The sequence below is a fragment of the Bombina bombina genome, chromosome 2 (genome assembly GCF_027579735.1).
Source record: "Bombina bombina isolate aBomBom1 chromosome 2, aBomBom1.pri, whole genome shotgun sequence".
Lineage (NCBI taxonomy): Eukaryota > Metazoa > Chordata > Amphibia > Anura > Bombinatoridae > Bombina > Bombina bombina.
Genome location: NC_069500.1, coordinates 549,154,865 through 549,171,502, shown reverse-complemented (window position 1 = coordinate 549,171,502; position 16,638 = coordinate 549,154,865). Strand labels below are relative to the sequence as shown.

The window sequence follows — 16,638 nt, the reverse complement described above, 5'->3', positions numbered from 1 at the left end:
GCCTGCCCCTATAGGCACATTGGAGTGCCTTTTCACATTGTGAGTACCCTGCACATGTCTTATATTTGTCGTTGGCTTCTTCAGATTCACACATACGGCGCCTCTTTCCTGTGTTTGATTTTACTATAAGATATGCAGTAAATATCTGTATTGGTGTGAATCCATAGGGTTCTCTTGGAGTAGAGTTAGGATTCCTAGGATTTTGTCTTTTCTCTAGGAGGGTCTAGAGAAGGGTTTATCTGCAAGTACCTTGAAGGGTCAAATTTCTGCTTTATCTATTTTGTTACACAAGCATCTGGCGGATGTGCCAGATCTTCAATCTTTTTGTCAGGCCCTGGTTAGAATCCGGCCTATGTTTAAGTTTGTTACTCCTCCTTGGAGTCTTAATTTGGTTCTTAGAGTTCTTCAACAGGCTCCGTTTGAGTCTATGCATTCTTTGGATATCAAGATGTTATCCTGGAAGATTTTGTTTTTGGTTGATATTTCTTCGGCTCGAAGAGTTTCGGAGCTTTCAGCGTTGCAGTGTGAAGCTCCTTACCTTATTTTTCATTTTGATAAGGTGGTCCTGCGTGTACTGACTTAGGTTTCCTTCCCAAAGTGGTTTCGGATAGGAATATTAATCAAGAAATCCTTGTTCCTTCTTTGTGTCCTAATCAAACCACCTGGATGTGGTTTGTGCGTTGAAGTATTATTTGCAGGCGACTAAGGATTTTCGCCAGTCTTCTTCTTTGTTTGTTGTTTTTTTCTGGGAAGCGCAAGGGTCTGAAAGCTACGGCTACTTCTTTCTTTTTGGCTGAGGAGTGTTATTCACTTGGCATATGAGACTGCTGGACAGCAGCCTCCTGAGAAAATCACGGCTCATTCCACGAGGGCTGTTTCTTCTTCTTGGGCTTTCAAAATTGGAGCTTCTGTGGAACAGATTTGCAAGGCTGCCACTTGGTCATCTTCACACACTTTTTTTCAAAATTTTACAAATTTGATACTTTTTCTTCGGGTGAGGCTTCTTTTGGGAGAAAGGTTCTTAAGCGGTGGTGCCTTCTGTTTAGGTTTACTCTCTTGTCCCTCCCTTATCATCTGTGTACTCTGGCTTGGGTATTGGTTCCCAACTGTAATTATGATGATCTGTGAACTCACCGTGTCATTGGAAAGAAAAGAAATTTTATGCTTACCTGATAAATTTATTTATTTCTTGACACGGTGAGTCCACGGCCCGCCCTGTATTTTTCAGACAGTTTATTTTTCTATAAACCTCAGGCACCTCTGCACCTTATATTTCTTCCTTTCCCTTTCGTCGAATGACTAGGGATTGTGGGTAGGGGAGTGGTATTTAACAGCTTTGCTGTGGTGCTCTTTGCCTCCTCCTTCTGGTCGGAGGTGATATTCCCTACAGTAATTATGATGATCCGTGGACTCACTGTGTCAAGAAATAAGAACATTTATGCTCATCTGATAAATTTATTTATTTGAAAAGCAGGAATGTAAGCTTAAGAGCCGGCCCATTTATGGTTCAGAACCTGGGTTGCACTTGCTTATTGGTGGCTAAATGTAGCCACCTATCACAAGTGCTAGCCAGGATGCTGAAACTAAAAATGGGTCGTCTCGTTAGCTTATATTCCTATTTTTTCAAATAAAGATACCAAGAGAACGAGCCGGCCCATTTTTGGTTTCAGCATCCTGGTTAGCCCTTGTGATTGGTGGTTACATTTAGCCACCAATAAGCAAGTACAACTCAGGTCTGAACCAAAAATGGGCTGGTTCTTAAGTTTACATTCCTGCTTTTCAAATAAACATACCAAGAGAACAAAGAAAAATATTAGGAGTAAATTAGAAAGTTGCTTAAAATGGCATGCTCTATCTAAATCATGAAAGAAAAAAAATTGGGTTTAATATCCCTTTAAAGGGACAGTATAGTCAAAATTAAACTTTCATTATTCAGATAGGACATGTAATTTTAATCAACTTTCCAATTTACTTTTAGCATCACATTTTCTTTTTTCTCTTGGTATTCTAAGTTGAAACTAAACCTAGGTAGGCTCATATGCTAATTTCTAAGCCCTTGAGGGCTGCCTCTAATCACATGCTTTTTAAATTGCTTCTCACAACAAAATACTTGATAGTTCACGTGGGCCATATAGTTAACAATGTGTTAACGCACAGGGAGTTATTTAAGATTTAGGACAACACAATGCTAAATGCAAGTCAATAGATAATAGTCACAGTCATGTGATCAGGGGGCTGTCAGAAGGTTCTTAGATACAAGGTAATCACAGAGGTAAAAAGTATATTAATATAACTGTGTTGGTTCTGCAAAACTGGGGAATGGGTAATAAAGGGATTATGTATCTCTTAAAACAATAAAAATTATATTGTAGACTGTCCCTTTTAAGTTGAATCAGTGCTAAACTACAATAAAGTTAGAAAGGAGCGCAGATCTACCCAATCTCCTTTTCCTTCATGTGTGCAAACAACAATTAATGGTAAAGCCCTTAAAATGTTTTAGTTTGTTATTGGTTAGCAAGGGTCCTTTTTGTTCTGGGGAACAGGGAAATTGGTGGAAACCCCAACCCCCTAAAATAATATACTCATATTGACAAAATAAAGTGGCATTATTGACCGCAAAATTCTTTACAGATATAAAGGTGCATTATCATGCAGCTTACAGAAATAACATGCTTTAATTTATTAGAGCATATAAATTTTGCATCACTGGCCTTAGCACTGCAGCTTCTGAGCAAAATGTGGCTGATGATTGTGACTTCCTATAATTTCCACTCCCGATTAACTTACCAATAGTTTCTTGCTTGCGATCTGCAATGCTGGTACAGGGCAAATCCGAACATGGAAGATCATATGCTGTTTGACTGCCTATCGCTGTAGTGGTTTGGGGGCATACCTTACTAAACTTCACTGCTGTTTTTAGGTGTTTTGCTTAGTTTTAAAGGGAGGAAAAACCTATTTATTTTTCTTTTGGGATTTGTTCTTTTGGTATCTGTTGTTGAAAAGCATACCTAGGTAGGCTGAGGAGCAGCAATTCACTTTTTGATCTAGCTGTTGATAGGTGTCTGCATATGTATGCCTTTTGTCTTTGGCTCTCCCTGATGTGTTCAGCATGTGCATTGATGCTCCTTCAACAAAGCATATCAAGAAAATGAAGCAAATTTGTTGATAGAAGTGAATTGGGACATTGCTTTAAATTGTATCCTGTATTTCAGGGGTAAGCAACCTTTGACCCCCAGAGGTTTTTAAATGACATTTCCCATGATGCTGAGACTCTTTTTATGCTGTCTGAGCATCATGGGAAATGTAGTTCCAAAACATCTGGGGGCCCAAGGTTGCTGACCCCTGCTCTATCTAATCACCAAATAAAAAAAAAAAAAGAGGTCTCATATACCTTTAATGTTTTGAACATTTAAATTCACTATTGAAAAAAATCTTCAAACTTAATATAAAAGACAGATAATGATTTGATTCTGTTATTTGTGTCGCTAGATTCTAAAAAGTACAGATTGGTTGTCTACAAAAATTATACTTTTTACTATTATTATGAAATTATGTTCCTATTTTCCCAAATTTTTTTCTGCTTTGTTTATTTTAGGATTTAGTTGTTAGACTGTCTGATGATACGGATCCATTTTTTCTGTATAATCTCACTCTAGGGGAGGAAGACTTTCAAAGGTAAATTCCAATATATCTTAAAATAATTGCATTTTCTTGTGATAGCTCGCAATCCATACTTAAATAAATCTGTTTAACAGCAGCTGTGCCACAATTGTGTGGTCCTTTAACACTGCAGATGCCTAATTTGCTAATTTTATTTTATTAGCATTGTCAAGACCTGTATTAAAATGTAATCCATTAACATGCTTGCTTTGCAGACCATTACTTGTCTGAATACATTTGGGGGATATTCTGCATGTTCGTATTTATATAGGTGATATGCATAAATGTTCATTTATTTGACATCCTTTCATAGGCTTTTAAGAAAACCCCTACTGGCTCTACTCCAGCATTCTGTTTAAAACTGTCCGCTGAGCAATTTGATGGAAGTTTCTTCTTTTTGTTTAAGCGAACCTGCATTGATATGCTGCAGTGTAAATGCTGATCCTTGTTTTGATCCTTTAATTCTTTAGTTGTGTGTGTGTGTGTGTGTGTGTGGGGGGGGGGTATAGTTTGCAAGTAATACATTTTTACTTTCATTCCTTTTTACCTTTTCTTTTGAATGACACGATGAGTTCACGGGTCATCTAATTACTATTGGGAATATCACTCCTGCCCAGCAGGAGGCGACAAAGAGAACCACAGCAAAGCTGTTAAATATCACCTGCCTTCCCTCCAACCCCAGTCATTCTCTTTGCCTATGTTAGAGCAAGGACGTGGTAACGTTAGGTGTTGGAAAGAAGATTCTTCAAGCAAGATTTTATTTTTTAAGCAGTACAAGATTGTTCTGTTTTGTCCTAGTCGAGCAGTGGTGGCTTTCAAGCAATGGGAACTTGTGGGGTACAATCCTCACTGCGCCTACCATGTATTTAATGCTGCCCTAACATTGAAAGCCTGAGTAAGATTACAGTCTTTGTTTCTTTTTTCCACAGGTCCATGTGAGGGATCATGCCTCTCAAACCTAGTGAGCTGCCTTGCAGATTTCTGAGGTAAGTGTTGAGTTTAATTTTTCTGGGATGTATACAGGAAAAACTGGGCACTTTATTACAATTATGTGACACCAGACATTCTCCTATATAGTGGGGGAGCATATAAAGGTAGGCAGTAGTAGCAGGCACTGGGGCTGAGGAGTATAAATGAGGCTCAAATTGGTGTGGTTTTCACTTCTCCCGGCGGCTTGACTTTAAAATACTTTTTTTCTAATGACAAGTCCATGGATCATCTAATTACTAATGGGATATATCACTCCTGCCCAGCAGGAGGTGGCAAAGAGCACCACAGCAAAGCTGTTAAATATCACCTCCCTTCCCTCCCACCCAGTCATTCTCTTTGCCTGTGTTAGAACAAGGAAGTGATAAAGTTAGGTGTTAGAAAGGGATTCTTCAATCAAGAGTTTATTTTTTGAGTAGTACAAGTTTGTGCTGCTTTGTTCTAGGGTGTAGCCGTAGTCCACATCGGTCTCTTTAGTAGGGCAGTGGTGGCTTTAGAGCAATGGGAACTTGTGGGACTTAATTCTCACTGCGCCTCCCATATAATTTATGCTGCCCTGATTCTGAAAGCCTGAGGGGAATACTTATTTCTGGGGAAGAAGCACTCAGAACAAGTGGGCACTTTATTCAAAAACAAGAGAGTGTCAAAATGATGGGCTATTTTAAGTCAAAACATTTTATTTTGAAGGGACACTTAAACTCTCCTATACTGGAGAGGACTCTCAGAAAGCAGGTTATGCAGGTACTGGGGCTGAGAATAGGTTGTTTGGCTGGTATATACTGGTGGTTTCACTTCTCCCGGCGGTTAAACTATAAAACAATATGCTGACCGGGAGATTGTTATTTTGAGACGCCAACGAGGGGCGGAGCTAAGCGAGGCAGCAATCTGCGCGCCACTTTCTTTCTTACTTCCGATTGTGGAGGAGACAGAATTCAAGGGGTTGTCTAAAAACACATGGTTTTCTCAAAGCATACGTTTCTAGGACTGGAAAACGGCTCATCTCGTCTGCTGCTGAAGTCCGGATCATTTAGCTACTAACAGGGACTAAACTCCGGTGTTTGCAGGGCAGTTAGGCACCTCCGCAGAGCAGCTGAGGTGTAGAGGTGTTTCTTTTCATTTATTTAGCTTAATACAGCTTTCTGCAGTTTTAAGTAAAAAAAATTGCCGTTTAAAATTTAGAGACCGTAACATTTTTCTCAATTTTATTTTTTATTAAAAATTTGAGGTAATTATTGCTAATTTGAAACATTGTGAGTCAGAATGGACCCAAGAGGCTTTGCAAAATGTCACTTGTTCTTTGTGTTTTGATGCCAATGTGGAACCACCAATCCCTTTTTGTTCCTCAACATTTTCCAAGATGGATGTTGTTCAGGAGTCTAATGACAATGTTCAATATATGCCGCAGCTTTCTCCTCAACACATGTAGTGCCCTGCAATTCCTCTTTAACTTCTCCTGGGGTTACGTTACAAGACATTGCTTCTCTCATGTCTTCTGACGTTTCTGATGTGTTGTCTGCTTTTCCCATGTTGCAGGGAAAGCGTAAGAGGAAAAACAAACTTTCAGTAAGCGAGGTTTCTGACGCAGTTGTTGCTTTTTCGAATGCCCCCTCCCAGAAGCCTGAGGAGGAGGATACTTCGGTAGCATCTGAAGGTCAAATTTCAGATTCTGACAGTGTAATTCCTCTTGCTGACACTGAAGTTGTATATTTCAGGTTTAAGCTAGAACACCTCAGTCTGTTACTCAAGGAGGTTTTAGCTACATTGGACGAGAGCAACACCACGGTCGTAGTTAATCCTAAGAAATCCAGTAAGCTAAACAAATATTTTGATGTACCTTCCTTGGTGGAGGTTTTTCTTGTACCAGATCGTGCTACTAAGATCATTGCTAAGGAATTGGAGAGACCGGGTATCCCTTTTTCTCCATCTCCTATTTTTAAAAAGATGTTTCCCAAAGCAGACTCTATCAAGGAGTCTTGGCAAACAGTACCTAAGGTGGAAGGGGCAGTTTCCACTCTGGCCAAAAGGACTACCATCCCCATAGAGGATAGTTTTGCCTTTAAAGATCCTATGGATAAAAATTAGAGAGGTTACTCAAGAAGATGTATGTACACCAGGGTTTACAATGGCAACCTGCAGTATTTATCCGTCACTAGTGCGGCGGCATAATGGTTTGATGCGTTGTCTGATGCTATTAAGACAGACACTCCCCTTGATGAGATCAAAGATAGGATTAAAACCCTTAAGTTGGCTAATTCCTTTATTTCTGATGCTTCCCTACAGGTTATCAAACTGGTAGCAAAGATTTCAGGTTTTGCTGTACTAGCCCGCAGAGCTTTATGGTTAAAACCTTGGTCTGCAGATGTGTCATCCAAGTCTAAACTTTTAGCGATTCCTTGCAAGGGTAAGACATTGTTTGGACCAGGCTTGACGGAAATAATCTCTGATATTACAGGAGGAAAGGGCCATCTTCTCCCTCAGGATAAGAGAAGCAAACAAAAGGGCCGTCAGATTAATTTTCGTTCCTTTCGAAATTTCAAGGGAAATTCTTCCTCTTCCAAACAAGAACAGTCCAAGCCTTCCTGGAGACCCAGTCAGTCTTGGAGCAAAGGAAAGCAGTCCCAGAAGCCTATTGTGGAATCAAAGTCAGCATGAAGGGACTGCCCCCGATCTGGGACTGGATCTTGTGGGGGGCAGGCTTTCCTTCTTCACTCAGGCTTGGGTTCGAGATGTTCAAGACCCCTGGGCAGTGGACATAGTGTCCCAGGGATACAAAATAGAGTTCAAGAATTTTCCTCCCAGAGGCAGGTTTCTGCTTTCAAAATGATCTGTAGACCAGACAAAAAGAGAGGCGTTCTTACACTGTGTATGGGACCTCTTCGTCCTGGGAGTGATAGTTCCTGTTCCAATGAAGGAATGGGGTCTGGGGTTTTATTCCAATCTGTTCGTGGTTCCCAAAAAGGAGAGAACTTTCAGACCAATTTTAGATCTCATGAGTCTAAACAAATTCCTTCGAGTACCGTCCTTCAAGATGGAAACTATTTGTTCCATTCTCCCTTTGGTCCAAGAGGGTCAATTTATGACAACCGTGGATTTAAAGGACGCGTACCTGCATGTTCCCATACACAGGGATCATCACAAGTTTCTAAGGTTTGCCTTTCTAGACAAACATTTTCAATTTGTTTCTCTTCCTTTCGGCCTTGCCACAGCTCCCAGAATTTTCTCAAAGGTTCTGGGATCCCTGTTGGCGGTGCTCTGATTACGGGGCATTGCAGGGGTGCCCTATCTGGACGACATCCTGGTTCAGGCTCCATGCTTTCAACAAGCAAGATCCCACATGGAAATATTATCTTTCCTGAGCTCTCACGGATGGAAGGTGAATTTGGAAAAGAGCTCCTTAGTTCCAAATACATGGGTAACTTTCCTGGGAACCATAATAGATTCCCTATAAATGAAATTTTTTTTGACAGATGCCAGGAAATCAAAGATTTTCGATTCTTGCCTAGCGCTGCAGTCCTCTCCTCGGCCATCAGTGGCTCAGTGCATGGAGGTAATCGGTCTGATGGTAGCGGCAATGGACATCATCCCGTTCGCTCGTTTACACTTCAGACCTCTGCAGTTGGACATGCTCAGTCAGTGGAATGGAGATTATGCGCATCTGTCTCCGCGTATACAGCTGAAGCAGGAGACAAGGGATTCTCTTCTTTGGTGGTTGTCTCAGGATCATCTCTCCCAGGGAACCTGCATTCGCAGACCTTCCTGGGTGATTGTGACAACAGACGCCAGCCTTCTGGGATGGGGAGCAGTCTGGGGCTCTCTAAAGGCTCAGGGAACTTGGACTCAGTCAGAGTCTGTTCTTCCCATAAATATTCTGGAGCTGAGAGCAATCTTCAATGCTCTTCTGGCCTGGCCTGGCCTCAGCCTTGGCCCGGTTCATCAGGTTCCAGTCGGACAACGTAACTTCAGTGGCTTACATCAACCATCAGGGAGGAACGCGGAGTTCCTTGGCCATGACAGAGGTAGCCAAGATAATTCAATGGGTGGAGACCCACAATTGTTGTCTGTCAGCGATCCACATCCCAGGAGTAGACAACTGGGCGGTGGACTTCCTGAGCAGACAGACCTTTCACCCGGGGGAGTGTTTTCCAGCCTGATTCTCAAATGGGGTCAGCCGGAATTAGATCTCATGGCATCTTGGCAGAATGCCAAGCTTACGAGGTACAGATCAAGGTCAAGGGACCCTCAGGCTGTACTGATAGACGCCCTGGCGGTACCTTGGAATTTCAGTCTTGCATACCTATTTCCTCCGTTCGCTCTGCTACCTCGGGTCTTTGCACGAATCAAGCAGGAGAGGGCATCGGTGATCCTCATTGCACCGGCGTGGCCTCGAAGCCTTGGTATGCATCCCTGGTGGACATGTCATCTTTTCCACCTTGGAGATTTACGTTGAGGAAGGACTTTCTACTTTAGGGGCCCTTCCTTTATCCAAATCTAGTTTCTCTGAAGCTGACTGCTTGGAGATTGAATGCTTAATTTTGTCCAGGCGTGGATTTTCGGATTCGGTCATTGAGACCATGATTCAGGCTCATAAACCTGTGACTAGAAAGATTTACCACAAGATATGGCGTAAATATCTACATTGGTGTGAATCCATGGGCTACTCTTGGAGTAGAGTTAGGATCCCTAGAGTTCTGTCCTTTCTCCAAGAATGTTTGGAGAAGGGCTTATCAGCAAGCTCCCTAAAGTTAGTTTCTCCTCCTTGGAGTCTTAATCTAGACCTTACAGTTCTTCAAGGGGGGCTCCGTTTGAGCCTATGCATTCCTTAGATATTGAGTTGTTATCTTGGGAAGTTTTGATTCTTGTTGCTATTTCTTCTGCTCACAGAGTGTCAGAGCTCTCGGCATTAGTGTGATTCTTCTTACCTTATTTTTCATTTGGATAAGGTAGTTTTGCGTACCAAATTTGTTTTTTTACCTAATGTAGTTTCCGACAGGAACATTAATCAGGCGATTGTTGTTCCTTCCTTGTGTCCTAATCCTTCTACTAAGAAGGAACGACTACTGCACAATCTGGACGTGGTTCGTGCCCTAAAGTTATATTTACAAGCGACTAAGGATTTTCGTCAGACTTCTGTCTTATTTGTGGTTTTCTCTGGAAAACGTAAGGGACAGAAAGCTACTTCTACTTCTTTCTTTGTGGCTGAAGAGTATCATTCGCTCTCTGGACAACATCCTGCAGAGAGAGTTACGGCTTATTCCACGAGGGCTTTTTCTTCCTCATGGGCATTCAAAAATGAAGCTTCTGTGGAGCAGATTTGCAAGGCTGCAACTTGGTCCTTCATACTTTTTCTAAATTCTATAAATTTGATACTTTTGCCTCTGAGACTTCTTTTGGGAGAAAGGTTCTTCAAGCAGTGGTGGATAAGGCTGTACTTTGCATTGGGTTGGGGCTTCTCGCCAAGGTGGTGTCTAGCCGTAACATCAGTCAGGAAATAGTTGTTCCTTCTTTGTGTCCTAACACTTCTTCTTCAAAGGAGAGGTTACTTCATAACCTGGATGTGGATTGCACCTTGAAGTTTTATCTTCAGGCTACAAAGGATTTCAGCCAATCTACATCTATTTTTGTGGTGTATTTTGGGAAGTGCAAGGGGCAGAGGGCTTCTGCTGCTTCTTTGTCTTTTTGGTTGAGGAGCTTGATTCGCTTGGCTTATGAGACAGCAGGACAAAAGCCTCCTCAGAGGATCACGGCTCATTCAATTAGAGCTTTGTCTTCATCTTGGTCGTTAAAGAATGAGGCCTCTATGGAGCAGATTTGTAAGGCGGCTACCTGGTCCTCCTTACACACTTTTTTACAAAGTTTTACAAATTTGATGTTTTTGCTTCTGCAGAAGCTGTTTTTGGGAGAAAGGTTTTGCAGGCTGTGGTGCCCTCAGTATAGGGTCCGCCTTTTAACCTCCCGGTTTCATTCGGTGTCCTCTAGAGCATGGGTCGCCAACCTTTAGGACCTCGGGGACCACTAAACTCATAATTTTGAATCCCGTGGACCACTAACATGACTTTTTTTTTAAAAGGTACAAACCTCTATAATGTGTATACAGGTATTCTTCACTCATACAGCGGGTTAGGGATCAGAGCCCCGCTGTAAAGTGAAAACCGCCTTAAAGTAAAACAAGGCGGTTTTAGCTTTCTTTTCACTTGCCAGTGTGCTTAAAAACTTGAAAACATGTTTGAACTCGCATATATTAGGGGTGCAATAGCACTACGTTTAGTTTAACACTAGCACAGTATTCAATTAGTATTCAATAAATACTGTACCTGTAAAATAGTGACAATTACTGTAGTAAAATTTGCCAGACTATAACACTGAGACATAGATTGCACTGTAATGCAAAGTGAGCTGCGCATAACAAAATGGTGACAATCACTTTTCTCGCAATCTCACAATGATTACAGCACTGTTTCAAAATCCTTGGAGGTTGAACTTCAGCTCCACAAAGTGCTGTAAAGTGAGGTATAATGACGGTATATATACAGTATATATATATATATATATATATATATATATATATATATATATATATATATATATATATATATATATATATATATATATATATATATACACTAGTTATGTATAGTGTGTGTGTATATATATATATGTATATGTGTGTGTATATGTGTATGTATGTATATATATATATATATATATATATATATATATATATATATATATATATATATATATATATATATATATATATATATATATATATATATAATCTGAATAGGAATAAGCACTCACTGGATTTCAAAACAACAAATATTTATTCGGCAGTGACGTTTCGGGGCATTCACCCCTTCCTCAGACAACCCAAAATGTGAAACAAGCAATGTTAAATAATGACTCAAACCCCTCCCCCATCAAATTTCAGCCAATCAAAATACATCCAAAGCAATCAATAGGGGATGTATGTTAAACAAAAACAATTACATTTCTGTATAATGTCAACAAAGTGTATACTTTTACAAAGCACATGTGTGGTATATCAATATATAATGTAATGTAATAATGTGTCAGTGACAGTGAAGTGGGTGGCTATGGAATATGCCAACAGATAATAAATAATAAATCTGCCTTCTTATAATACACACTGTAATCAAAACATAAGGAGTTCACTAGACTTATTGTTGCAAAGAAAAGTGGCTTATTTGTACCGCATATAAAATGCTCAGAGACATTTACTCACTTAACTGAAAAGCAACTTACTGTTCATCAAAAGCATCTAATTCAGATAATCCTCAAAGGGTATGGATAATTGAAGTCTCTCTCTCTCTCTCTCTCACTCTCACTCTCACTCTCACTCTCACTCTCACTCTCACTCTCTCTATATATATATATATATATGTGTATATATATACAGGGAGTGCAGAATTATTAGGCAAGTTGTATTTTTGAGGATTAATTTTATTATTGAACAACAACCATGTTCATAATGAACCCAAAAAACTCATTAATATCAAAGCTGAATAGTTTTGGAAGTAGTTTTTAGTTTGTTTTTAGTTATAGCTATTTTAGGGGGATATCTGTGTGTGCAGGTGACTATTACTGTGCATAATTATTAGGCAACTTAACAAAAAACAAATATATACCCATTTCAATTATTTATTTTTACCAGTGAAACCAATATAACATCTCAACATTCACAAATATACATTTCTGACATTCAAAAACAAAACAAAAACAAATCAGTGACCAATATAGCCACCTTTCTTTGCAAGGACACTCAAAAGCCTGCCATCCATGGATTCTGTCAGTGTTTTGATCTGTTCAACATCAACATTGCGTGCAGCAGCAACCACAGCCTCCCAGTCACTGTTCAGAGAGGTGTACTGTTTTCCCTCCTTGTAAATCTCACATTTGATGATGGACCACAGTTTCTCAATGGGGTTCAGATCAGGTGAACAAGGAGGCCATGTCATTAGATTTTCTTCTTTTATACCCTTTCTTGCCAGCCACGCTGTGGAGTACTTGGACGCGTGTGATGGAGCATTGTCCTGCATGAAAATCATGTTTTTCTTGAAGGATGCAGACTTCTTCCTTTACCACTGCTTGAAGAAGGTGTCTTCCAGAAACTGGCAGTAGGACTGGGAGTTGAGCTTGACTCCATCCTCAACCCGAAAAGGCCCCACAAGCTCATCTTTGATGATACCAGCCCAAACCAGTACTCCACCTCCACCTTGCTGGCGTCTGAGTCGGACTGGAGCTCTCTGCCCTTTACCAATCCAGCCACGGGCCCATCCATCTGGCCCATCAAGACTCAGTCTCATTTCATCAGTCCATAAAACCTTAGAAAAATCAGTCTTGAGATATTTCTTGGCCCAGTCTTGACGTTTCAGCTTGTGTGTCTTGTTCAGTGGTGGTCGTCTTTCAGCCTTTCTTACCTTGGCCATGTCACTGAGTATTGCACACCTTGTGCTTTTGGGCACTCCAGTGATGTTGCAGCTCTGAAATATGGCCAAACTGGTGGCAAGTGGCATCTTGGCAGCTGCACGCTTGACTTTTCTCAGTTCATGGGCAGTTATTTTGCGCCTTGGTTTTTCCACACGCTTCTTGCGACCCTGTTGACTATTTTGAATGAAACGCTTGATTGTTCGATGATCACGCTTCAGAAGCTTTGCAATTTTAAGAGTGCTGCATCCCTCTGCAAGATATCTCACTATTTCTTTCATGTAATTAGCAAGAGTCCATGAGCTAGTGTCGTATGGGATATACATTCCTACCAGGAGGGGCAAAGTTTCCCAAACCTCAAAATGCCTATAAATACACCCCTCACCACACCCACAATTCAGTTTTACAAACTTTGCCTCCTATGGAGGTGGTGAAGTAAGTTTGTGCTAGATTCTACGTTGATATGCGCTCCGCAGCAAGTTGGAGCCCGGTTTTCCTCTCAGCGTGCAGTGAATGTCAGAGGGATGTGAGGAGAGTATTGCCTGTTTGAATGCAGTGATCTCCTTCTACGGGGTCTATTTCATAGGTTCTCTGTTATCGGTCGTAGAGATTCATCTCTTACCTCCCTTTTCAGATCGACGTTTTTTCGTTTCAGTACTGGTTTGGCTTTCTACAAACATGTAGATGAGTATCCTGGGGTAAGTAAGTCTTATTTTCTGTGACACTCTAAGCTATGGTTGGGCACTTTATTTATAAAGTTCTAAATATATGTATTCAAACATTTATTTGCCTTGTCTCAGAATGTTCAACATTCCTTATTTTCAGACAGTCAGTTTCATATTTGGGATAATGCGTTTGAATCAATCATTTTTTCTTACCTTAAAAATTTGACTTTTTTTCCCTGTGGGCTGTTAGGCTCGCGGGGGCTGAAAATGCCTCATTTTATTGCGTCATTCTTGGCGCGGACTTTTTTGGCGCAAAAAAATCTTTTCTGTTTCCGGCGTCATACGTGTCGCCGGAAGTTGCGTCATTTTTTGACGTCCTTTTGCGCCAAAAAATGTCGGCGTTCCGGATGTGGTGTCATTTTTGGCGCCAAAAAGCATTTAGGCGCCAAACAAATGTGGGCGTATTATTTGGCGCCAAAAAATATGGGCGTCGCTTTTGTCTCCACATTATTTCAGTCTGATTTTTTCTTTGCTTCTGGTTACTAGAAGCTTGTTTATTGGCATTTTTTCCCATTCCTGAAACTGTCATTTAAGGAATTTGATCAATTTTGCTTTATATGTTGTTTTTTCTCTTACATATTGCAAGATGTCTCACGTTGCATCTGAGTCAGAAGATACTTCAGGAAAATCGCTGTCTAGTGCTGGAACTACCAAAGCTAAGTGTATCTGCTGTAAACTTTTCGTAGCTATTCCTCCGGCTGTTGTTTGTATTAATTGTCATGACAAACTTGTTAAAGCAGATAATATTTCCTTTAGTAATGTACCATTGCCTGTTGCAGTTCCCTCAACATCTAAGGTGCAGAATGTTCCTGATAACATAAGAGATTTTGTTTCTGAATCCATCAAGAAGGCTATGTCTGTTATTTCTCCTTCTAGTAAACATAAAAAATCTTTTAAAACTTCTCTCTCTACAGATGAATTTTTAAATGAACATCATCATTCTGATTCTGATGACTCTTCTGGTTCAGAGGATTCTGTCTCAGAGATTGATGCTGATAAATCTTCATATTTATTTAAAATGGAATTTATTCGTTCTTTACTTAAAGAAGTACTAATTGCTTTAGAAATAGAGGATTCTGGTCCTCTTGATACTAATTCTAAACGTTTAGATAAGGTGTTTAAATCTCCTGTGGTTATTCCAGAAGTTTTTCCTGTTCCTAATGCTATTTCTGAAGTAATTTCCAGAGAATGGGATAAATTGGGTATTTCATTTACTCCTTCTAAACGTTTTAAGCAATTATATCCTGTGCCGTCTGACAGATTAGAATTTTGGGACAAAATCCCTAAAGTTGATGGGGCTATTTCTACCCTTGCTAAACGTACTACTATTCCTACGTCAGATGGTACTTCGTTTAAAGATCCTTTAGATAGGAAAATTGAATCCTTTCTAAGAAAAGCTTATCTGTGTTCAGGTAATCTTCTTAGACCTGCTATATCTTTGGCTGATGTTGCTGCAGCTTCAACTTTTTGGTTGGAGACTTTAGTGCAACAAGTAACAGATCATGATTCTCATAATATTATTATTCTTCTTCAGCATGCTAATAATTTTATCTGTGATGCCATTTTTGATATTATCAGAGTTGATGTCAGGTTTATGTCTCTAGCTATTTTAGCTAGAAGAGCTTTATGGCTTAAAACTTGGAATGCTGATATGGCTTCTAAATCAATTCTACTTTCCATTTCTTTCCAGGGTAACAAATTATTTGGTTCTCAGTTGGATTCCATTATCTCAACTGTTACTGGTGGGAAAAGAACTTTTTTACCACAGGATAAAAAATATAAGGGTAAAAACAGGGCTAATAATCGTTTTCGTTCCTTTCGTTTCAACAAAGAACAAAAGCCTGATCCTTCATCCTCAGGAGCAGTTTCAGTTTGGAAACCATCTCCAGTCTGGAATAAATCCAAGCCTTCTAGAAAGGCAAAGCCTGCTTCTAAGTCCACATGAAGGTGCGGCCCTCATTCCAGCTCAGCTGGTAGGGGGCAGGTTACGTTTTTTCAAAGAAATTTGGTTCAATTCTGTTCACAATCTTTGGATTCAGAACATTGTTTCAGAAGGGTACAGAATTGGTTTCAAGATTGTGGTATTTCCTTATTTGGACGATATCTTGGTACTTGCTCAGTCTTTACATTTAGCAGAATCTCATACGAATCGACTTGTGTTGTTTCTTCAAGATCATGGTTGGAGGATCAATTTACCAAAAAGTTCATTGATTCCTCAGTCAAGGGTAACTTTTCTGGGTTTCCAGATAGATTCAGTGTCCATGACTCTGTCTTTAACAGACAAGAGACGTCTAAAATTGATTTCAGCTTGTCGAAACCTTCAGTCACAATCATTCCCTTCGGTAGCCTTATGCATGGAAATTCTAGGTCTTATGACTGCTGCATCGGACGCGATCCCCTTTGCTCGTTTTCACATGCGACCTCTTCAGCTCTGTATGCTGAATCAATGGTGCAGGGATTACACAAAGATATCTCAATTAATATCTTTAAATCCGATTGTACGACACTCTCTAACGTGGTGGACAGATCACCATCGTTTAATTCAGGGGGCTTCTATTGTGCTTCCGACCTGGACTGTAATTTCAACAGATGCAAGTCTCACGGGTTGGGGAGCTGTGTGGGGATCTCTGACGGCACAAGGAGTTTGGGAATCTCAGGAGGTGAGATTACCGATCAATATTTTGGAACTCCGTGCAATTTTCAGAGCTTTTCAGTCTTGGCCTCTTCTGAAGAGAGAATCGTTCATTTGTTTTCAGACAGACAATGTCACAACTGTGGCATACATCAATCATCAAGGAGGGATTCACAGTCCTCTGGCTAT

The 16,638-nt window shown here is 40.3% G+C and overlaps 1 protein-coding gene across 1 annotated transcript in view; it reads left to right on the top strand.

Annotated features, from left to right (window-relative positions):
* LOC128649249 (spindle assembly abnormal protein 6 homolog) overlaps positions 1–16,638 on the top strand; it is a 445,197-nt gene that overhangs the window by 138,444 nt on the left and 290,115 nt on the right. The window contains exon 3 of the mRNA XM_053702402.1: positions 3,596–3,675. Within this exon, the coding sequence (XP_053558377.1) occupies positions 3,596–3,675 (80 nt within the window). The remainder of the gene's footprint in view (positions 1–3,595; positions 3,676–16,638) is intronic.